Source organism: Apium graveolens, chromosome 5, assembly GCF_009905375.1.
Source record: "Apium graveolens cultivar Ventura chromosome 5, ASM990537v1, whole genome shotgun sequence".
NCBI lineage: Eukaryota > Viridiplantae > Streptophyta > Magnoliopsida > Apiales > Apiaceae > Apium > Apium graveolens.
This window is the reverse complement of record NC_133651.1, coordinates 206,086,911-206,095,906: the sequence shown is the minus strand read 5'-3', so window position 1 is coordinate 206,095,906 and position 8,996 is coordinate 206,086,911. Positions and strand designations below refer to the sequence as shown.

The 8,996-nt window shown below is 36.0% G+C and overlaps 2 protein-coding genes across 5 annotated transcripts; one reads left to right on the top strand and one right to left on the bottom strand.

Annotated features, from left to right (window-relative positions):
• The first annotated feature begins 1,004 nt into the window (after positions 1–1,004).
• LOC141661561 (inositol transporter 4-like) lies at positions 1,005–4,945 on the top strand. 2 transcript variants are annotated; one of them, XM_074468573.1, is made up of 7 exons: positions 1,005–1,132; positions 2,307–2,472; positions 2,600–2,670; positions 2,800–3,135; positions 3,234–3,341; positions 3,429–4,034; positions 4,151–4,945. In XM_074468573.1, the coding sequence occupies exons 2-7, from the start codon at positions 2,337–2,339 to the stop codon at positions 4,622–4,624; spliced, it is 1,731 nt and encodes a 576-aa protein (XP_074324674.1). In that variant the 5' UTR covers positions 1,005–1,132; positions 2,307–2,336; the 3' UTR covers positions 4,625–4,945. The 2 variants fall into 2 exon arrangements, with proteins under 2 accessions (XP_074324674.1, XP_074324673.1); XM_074468572.1 differs by lacking the exon at positions 1,005–1,132 and adding an exon at positions 1,996–2,152.
• A 596-nt stretch (positions 4,946–5,541) lies between these two features.
• Positions 5,542–8,996, bottom strand: LOC141661560 (uncharacterized). 3 transcript variants are annotated; one of them, XM_074468571.1, is made up of 6 exons: positions 8,298–8,517; positions 7,418–7,799; positions 6,980–7,176; positions 6,733–6,874; positions 6,428–6,561; positions 5,542–6,011 (listed from the first exon to the last, which is right to left on the bottom strand). In XM_074468571.1, exons 2-6 carry the CDS (start codon positions 7,706–7,708, stop codon positions 5,918–5,920), a joined length of 858 nt encoding a protein of 285 aa, XP_074324672.1. In that variant the 5' UTR covers positions 7,709–7,799; positions 8,298–8,517; the 3' UTR covers positions 5,542–5,917. The 3 variants fall into 3 exon arrangements, with proteins under 3 accessions (XP_074324672.1, XP_074324670.1, XP_074324671.1); XM_074468569.1 differs by lacking the exon at positions 8,298–8,517 and adding an exon at positions 8,652–8,996 and having other exon boundaries at positions 5,543–6,011; XM_074468570.1 differs by lacking the exon at positions 8,298–8,517 and adding an exon at positions 8,652–8,990 and having other exon boundaries at positions 5,550–6,011; positions 6,428–6,587.

Below are 8,996 nucleotides of genomic sequence, written 5' to 3'. Positions count from 1 at the left end.
AACCCAAAATTTTTTGGATTTAGATTTGGATATTAGGTATACCGATCCGAAACCCGATCCGAAACCCGGTCCGAAATTCGAAACTCTATCCGAACCCGAAATCCGAAAAAAACTCGAATTATTATATATATATATATTATTATATATATGTTAATTATATATATATATATTAATTATATATATGTTATATAATTATATATATAATTATATATATATAATATTAGAATTTTATATATAACATAATATAATATTATATATATTATTTTATATAATATACATTATACAAATTATTATATAATTTTTAGAACATATATTTTTATATTTATGTTAAAAATTAATTAATTGTAAAGTTTAATGAAATATAATTATTCAATCATTTAAACGCGTGATAAGGTTTATAAGGTTAACAAAATATTTTTTAGTGATAAATCCAAAAAATTGGTATCAATTAAGTTAATTTTTTAAATATTAACTATACATGTAAGAACACAATTAATAATGTGATGGAGTGGTTGAAGATGACACGTTAAAAACTCTTTTTCTGCAAGTTGCGTGTTCGATCTCAAGAACTTGTAATATCAATAATTATACAAATTTTTAGATTTCGGGTTCGAGTTCGAGTTTTCAATTCAAAAAAATTCGGGTTTCGGGTATACCCGAATCCGATTCGAAATCCGATAAATCGGGTTCGGATATTTATTTTCGGATATTTTTCGGGATCAGATCGGGTTCGGGTATAAATAAAATTTTCAGGTTCGAATATGAATTCTACAATATCCATCCGACCCGATTGACATCCCTAAACGAGCTGGGTCCGCAACTCGGGCATCTAGCACAGACGACAGATCACCTATAAACATATACTCACATTTTACACCTAGTACGAAAAGTAAGGATTAGCATCAAGTTGAATAACTCCCCGAAAATGAGGGAGAAACAGTTAAAATAAATAACAAGAATCAGGTAAGACTTATCATTTCTATATTTATATTTTCAACCGGTGGCACACAACATCTCCTATATTATCTCAAACTAGGCACTTGCACTTTATCTCCACATCCTACTTGTGTGATTTGTATAAAAAAAACTGTCTGATCCTTGTAAGTAACATTGAATATTATAGTTTATACAGGTAAAGCTCTTGCATCCTTGTTTAACAATATCAACATTGAATCGTGGAGAATTGCTTTGGTTGCTCATGTATTAATTCTAATTTTCTCTATCCCATGCACGTGTATGTTGTTTGCTTGATTATGATTCACCACTTGATTGACTGTTGATGTTTTGCGAATAATGAGAATCTAGTTACATGTCATCTGAAAATTGAACAAATATGAGAATTTCAGAGGAGAAGAATTAAAACAAACTAGTTTGTTTCAAGAAGTTTGCATGTTGTGAGTTTAGTTATTCGCATAGCTTTGTTTCCATCAAGATCGATTAAATGACACCGTACATTTTCTGTCGGAGTCGAAATTCGCATAGCTTTGTTTCCACCGGATCAACTGACAGCTTATTTTCTTTATATTCTGGATCTGGCACTTGGGTTGATATCCACAGATATGTTTGTTTCGTCCCACTGATCGACATTTTATTTTGTCGACTCCACGCATGTTTAGGTTTGTAACTTAAGTGATGATCCTCCACTTCACTGATGTTTGATTTTCTGGGTGTTATATGAATCATTTAACCAAATTATGGAGAAACGTATTTTGTTTTGGAGCCTCCCAAAAACTTCATATTCAAAGGGATTAACTGCCAACTTGTTCTTTTTTTGTAGTTTCAAGTTTCAATGTGAGACATGGCTTGACATTTTATCATTCTAAACATGTTTCTCTTTCACGCACCACTCCTATTTATTTCTTTAGCGTAGGATTCAAACTGTAGTGCTTTTCTTTAAGAATAATTGTGGATGTGTTATATCAATTAGCTCCTGGGCATAAGGTATATCTCTGCAGCTCTGCTTAAGTATGTTTCATCTTTGAAATGGACCAGGGTATAGATGATGCAATGTACAACTCAACCGGGGCATTATCGACTTAAAACACTAGTGTCCACCCATAAGCATGTTAAAATCAGGATCATTAGGCTAATAGTGAATTACGAAACTGTGAAACGAGTATGCAGATCTTGCAGAATTTGTTGCGACTTGCGTGTATGTTTCTTGTTCACTTTCAGCACACTGTTTCTTGAGTGTTATCTGTTTTTTTTGTGGTTCTCATTTTTCAATCTTGTTGCATCATTAGTTGTTACAGATTGTATAGCTAGAAACATAGTATCAACATAAATCCTTCTGTACTTATCTGCAGCACAATAGTATATTTAAGGGTGGCAGTAAAATGGTGGAAGGGGCAGTTACTAAAGCCGATAAAACAGAGTTCGCTGATTGTTGGGGTACAGCATGGAAAACACCTTATATCATGAGGCTAGCTTTATCCGCTGGCATCGGTGGTCTTCTTTTTGGCTACGACACTGGTACCACTCAATTTACTTCATTCAATAGTCACCTGTTCACTTGTTACCTTATGAACTGTAACATTAGGTTTTTAATATACAATATGCTTGTTTTTGATAACTTGATGATTTGCTGATGTGAGTGCAGGAGTCATTTCTGGTGCACTTCTTTACATTCGTGAAGATTTCAGGTCTGTTGATAGGAAGACATGGCTTCAGGTGCTTAGCTTGATCTTCTTTGAAGTATCAAAGAAAAAAGTTGAAGGGTCATATATGAAGCACATGTACTATCGTGATCTTGTTCAGTCATCATCACCCTGAGTAAATGTTTTTCCTGTCAATTTATAGGAAACCATTGTCAGCATGGCTGTTGCGGGAGCCATCGTTGGTGCTGCAATAGGTGGATATATTAATGATAGGTTTGGTAGGAAGAAATCGCTTTTGTTGGCTGATGTTCTGTTCTTAGTTGGTGCTATAATCATGGCAGCTGCTCCAGTCCCGGCAATGATTATTGTTGGACGAGTATTTGTTGGGTGCGGGGTTGGAATGGCTTCTATGACCGCACCTCTGTACATTTCAGAAGCTTCCCCTCATAGAATTAGAGGTGCCCTTGTTAGCACAAATGGTTTACTAATTACTGGAGGCCAGTTTTTGTCCTATCTCATTAATCTAGCTTTCACCCATGTATGGTTTAAGAAGCCTTCATGTTAATCTAGTGTTTGAATTGGTTGCTTACAGTTCTTTTCAAATCAAGAATATATCCTGTCTCTACATGTTTACAGGTAAAAGGAACCTGGCGTTGGATGCTTGGCGTTGCAGGAGTTCCTGCTCTTGTCCAATTTCTGTTAATGTGGGGTCTCCCCGAGTCTCCCAGATGGTTGTACATAAATGTGCGTATTAATGAATTGTACCCATATTTGTTTCTGTAGATGTCGTGTGTTTGACAGTATGTAGTTTTATGGCTTTTGTTTGATCAGAACAAGGAAGACGAAGCTCGTGAAATCTTAGCGAGGATCTACCCTGCAGATGAAGTTGAAGAAGAGATGGAAGCATTGCGCTCTTCTATTGCAGCCGAAAGGGAAATGAAAGAGGCAAACGGAAATATTTTTCAGCAGGTGAAGGAAGCTTGTAGCAATATAGTTGTCAGAAGAGGACTCTATGCTGGTGTTACTGTTCAAGTTGCTCAACAGTTTGTAGGCATTAACACAGTCATGTATTACAGTCCCACCATAGTTCAGTATGCAGGATATGCTTCAAACAAGACAGCTTTAGCACTATCTCTTGTAACTTCTGGTCTGAATTCTGTTGGATCCGTCATCAGCATGTTTTGCGTTGATAAATATGGGAGGAGGAGGCTCATGATTATATCTATGTTTGGTATTATTGTTTGCCTGGTGATACTAGCTGCTATCTTCTTCCGCGCTGCTTCCACTTCACCGTCTGTTGGTAGTTTCGAGTCCGAGAGTTTTGGAAAGAATTCTACTTGTCCTGCCTACCTGGACACATCAAATCCATCATCCTGGGACTGCACCAAATGCTTACAGTACTCGAGCTGTGCTTTCTGTTCAAATAAGGACAGTAAGGTAAGTCTACTATCCTTGCCATTTTAAGTAAGTTGCTTCATTTGCTACGTAGTTATTCCAGTCTATAACTGAAAATATTGGGATGAACTGAACATTCGTGTGTTGCTTTTGCACAGTATAAAACCGGAGCTTGTTTTGCTCTCAATGACGATGTGAGGAAGTCATGTCGATCTGAGCATAATAGAGTGTGGTACACCAAGGGCTGTCCAAGCAAGGTAGGATTCGCAGCAATCATATTCCTGGGACTTTACATTCTATTTTTCTCTCCCGGAATGGGGACCGTACCTTGGGTTATAAACTCTGAAATATATCCATTAAAATACCGAGGCATCGGTGGAGGAATAGCTGCAGTTGCTAACTGGTGTTCAAATCTAATCGTGAGCGAAACATTCTTGACATTGACTGAAGCTCTTGGCTCTGCTGGAACTTTCCTCCTTTTTGCCGGTTTTTCGATCATCGGACTAGTGGGAATATTTTTCTTAGTACCAGAAACTAAAGGTCTCTCCTTTGAGGAGGTTGAGAAGCTGCTAAAAAGAGGGTATTCTCCTTTCAAGAAACATCCAAGCGAGGATGATGACGATGATGATTGAATTATCAATAAATTCCGGATAGATCTCATTGAAAGAAGCATCAGTTGAAGCTGCAGCTTAATTTTATATTGCTTAACTGTCAAATATTTGCAGAGCAACAGCAGCCAAAAGGAAAAGTCTCATAGTTTGAACTTCTCTTACAATTGATTCAACTAATATTAACCTTCTGCGTGAAAAAGCTCAAGCATTGTATAGATTCTATGCGTACTCTTATGTATCTATGTTGATAATGACAGTACATTACATCCTATTCACGACTTGCTTGTTCGCAATCATTCTTCTAGGAGATGATATTTCTGTTAAATATGCGGCGTTCGTTCATTACGTCTCCTCCATCTCTAAGCCCTACTTTAAAACACTAACATTGTTATTTCTGTTCGTTCATTACATCTCATCCATCTCTAAGCCCTAATTTCAAACAATATTATTTTTGTTCGTTCATTACTTCTCATCCATCTCTAAGCCCTACTTTCAAATAATGTGACGTGAAACGGTGTCGAAGAATTTATAATTAAAATGGTACTGATATTAATTAAACTCAATCTCATCCATGATCTATTCTAATGAAAATTTGTATAGGACATGCGTCAGATGAAAATGAATAATTTAGGAACATAAAAAAACATGAGTGAATGCTCGAATGTGTGACCCCTTCCTTGAGAATCAATATATCAAATGAATATTAACTCAACAGCTACTTGGTCGTTTTCTGCACCTTGCATAGATATCCGAATCAGAGACTTTAGTGTGGCATTTCAGGGGTTTCATGCTATATTTTCAGTGATAAGCTAGATTTGTATATAATTCTATGATTCATGAAACTACAGACTGGCTCATATCTTACAGAAGCAAAGCTGTAACATGTCTTTATGGTTCAGAAATAATAAGCTGTCCCAGCAGATAGGCAAGTGGATAGAGATAATAAGCAAGACTATAATGATTTGCGCTTTGAGGGCCACTGAAACCCACAATTACATCTGAATAACAGGAAACAACCTAGTACAATAAAAACATTTGGAACGACAAATCATATTAGAATTAATTATTGAAGTCCTAAATAAACTAGTCAGCAGGATATAACTAGATAGAGTGCTACTGAGGTTTATACTTGTACCTATCAAAAATCTGAATTAATTATATACTCCGCAGAAGAACTATGAAAGAAAGCCACTGTTTTGTCAATTCCGACAATATTAGCACCATGCCTCTCTAACAACATAATATCCCCTTGATTCTTTACTCTCTAGTCACTTAAACAAAGAGCTACAAAAAACACTGACCAAGAATATATTTTCATGGTTTAAGATTCCTCATGGTGCACAACATAGAGATTGTGTTCTCATCTGCTCCTTTCACTGAAATCATGTTTGCTTCACTGACAATCTTTCTGCAAAAAGGGTTCATCGTATTAGTTTGTAATTTGAAATTTGAGATTCAAAGCAACAAACTAAAATCCACTGTTTTTCAGACACATACTTTATTTGACTGTATTACCTATTATCATTGCTACATGTTTGCCATAAATTACAGTAAAGACCAAATTAGTTTTCACAAAAATTTTTACTTCTAGAGAAAACAATCCTTAAGAATATCAGGGCACACATGCCGTAAACTACAGGTTTCACAGTACTCAAAAGGGGAACAAAGTGTGAAACCTTAATTTGAAATTCTAGACAAATTTTGATTGAAAAAAGGAAGTACAGCAAACTTTAAAGTGCACAGAAAGCCACTAAATACAGCAGAATATAGACCGCCACAATTTTAAATTTTTTCCCAAACATAGAGGTTTCTAAGCAAACATACTTATCAGTTCGTATGTAACAATCATGGTAGTTCCATAGAGTGACATGTTCAGGAATCGGGGTCCAAATCCCCGATAGAATCCCCACCACCCGTCTTCCTGGAGAAGTGTGTTTATAGTCTTCATCACTGATGGTCTTCCAACATAGAAATCGTCAATAACCTTCAATATTCACATTGAATTAACAAGAAAAATAATGTACATTAGTGCTACACATGTGCGACATAGCCTACAAACAACATATAATGATTTTAAAATCATAATAGACACTAAAAAAATTCTCCATTCAGCATATGCACTATAGTACCTGAAGTCTTGTCTTTATGGTGTCTATAGGAGTAGTGATCACTGATGAACAAGCCCCAGCTACCATTCCTGCTGTAGCCTGAACTGTCACCATCTCCATGTGAGAAGGCTTCTTCTCAAGATCATCTCTATAACCCAAACTCCTAAGGATGAGAAAACAGAGATAATTTATATCAGATATATATAGGAATTAGGAGGTCATCTTATAATATTGCTAAGATGACATAATCACAACTTAAAAAATATACCTCCAGATGAGGTGCTGGGCAGCACCGTATGTGCCCCACCAAAGTGCAGATGCTGGAGACTGTGTCAGGGCAGTTAATCCAAAGCCTCTATACATACCTCGAAATCCTTCGGCCTTTCTAACTTTCCGTACGACATCAACTGGACCATTGCAGGATGTAGTCCCTCCAAGTCCTTGTACTATTAGTCTCTGAGAGACCTATAAAGCACACAATATACAGTTCAAAAAAAACCCGAAAGAATGATGAAAATTATTAATATTCATGTCGCTACTAAGACTGCCAAGAATTTCACATTAACTAACAGCAGTCCACACTAAAATATGGACAACAGCAGGTTAATATGAACAACTAAATATGTAAATGAGTTATAAAATAAGTAGAAACGCTACAAAAGATGTATATGTGTGACTTGACTTTAAAAGGAAAATTCTTAATTACCACATCTAGAGGCACAAAGTATACACACGAAATTAAATTCGATAGCATGCCTCCAAACCCATTGGAAAGGCCGATTCGTGTTGCTTCAGACATATTCAGCGCTTCAGTGTATTTCAGCATCATATCCTTGGACATTTCAAGTGAAGTTAAAGCGAGTACCCTGCCAGGTAATGCACCTACTGCAGAAGTGCCATAACCTCTGAAGATTCCACGAATTCCATCATTTTTTAGTATATGCTTGAATACTGTCATTCCACTCGTGTGAAATGGACTAGGACTAGCAACTTGCATTCTAGTTTTTACAACATGTGTTGGATGCAGCAGTGCTTGTTGCGCACTGAAGAGAACAGCCCCGATCAGATGAAACCTCGTCTTGTCCAACCTACAGTTTATGCCATGCTATCAAAAGGAAGCAAAACTCCGATAATCCATTTTAATAAGTGGTACATCATTAAAACGCTAAATTTACCACCAGAGAATATAACTAATCAAAACAATAGTACACTTACATTGCAATGAACCCGACAACTCAATGTCCTCAAGAAACAGGCAAGAACCAGTGTCATAAAAGACTTACCAAACTACCTAATCGTTTATATACATCAGGCAACTGATATTTTGTTCCAAGAGAATAAAATCCAAGTTTTTGTCTAGTTTCTAGGGTAATAAGAACACGTGTAACCAAATGAAATCAAATTACGCAAGCAAGCAAGTCTTTTCTAAAGGGAAAAATCAATTCTTAAGAAGAAGACATATGTATTCCACAAAAATCCAAGATCATAAAATGTCTAAAACTTTTTGAATTTTTCGGAAACCATAACACAAAGCGGTATAGAAGTGAGTTAACTTTTACAATGCACGCTTTCTGATGTTCACTTACTTGAGGGGAGTCAGCCACAAAAGCAACCTTCCCCAAAATCCCACACCAAAAACTCTGTTAATTCTTAAGTATTTTCCTCAACCTAAACGAAAATCAACAAAAAATTGTTCTAAACACAAGGGGCAAAAAAATCAAAAACAGCCAATCAATTAAAATTAACATAACTAAAATTGCAAAGATGGCAACTAAATAAAAACAAAATTAATATAAAACCAAACGGGTGAGCAAGATTCAATGAAAACACTTAACAAAGTGATCAAAACCATAACAAATTAATGATCATATAAAGAATTAACATAAATGGGTCACAATCACAACCCATTAGTACAACATATACAATATGTATTTTCATACCTATCCCAGTTGATGTCTGTGTCGGCAAGGGCCAGTTCTGAGGCAGTTGAAGCCTCTATCTCAGCCGCCATTTTTATCGACTTATGCCTCTGCTTCTAAGTTGTACCCTTTATATTTACTTTGTATTTATATAAATAAAAACAATTCTGACTTTGTATAAAAGGAAGGTAAGAAATGTTGTCGGGGTGATAAGAGCAGTTTTTTTAGGAAGGAGACGGAGACGGTGATAGTAGTTGAATATATATACTCTGGAAGATTGCAGAGACTAACTGGGACATGTGGGCCCCTTACTTACCTTTTAGTTATGTGTTTCAGTTTTGGTAGTATTGTCCTGAAATGGATATT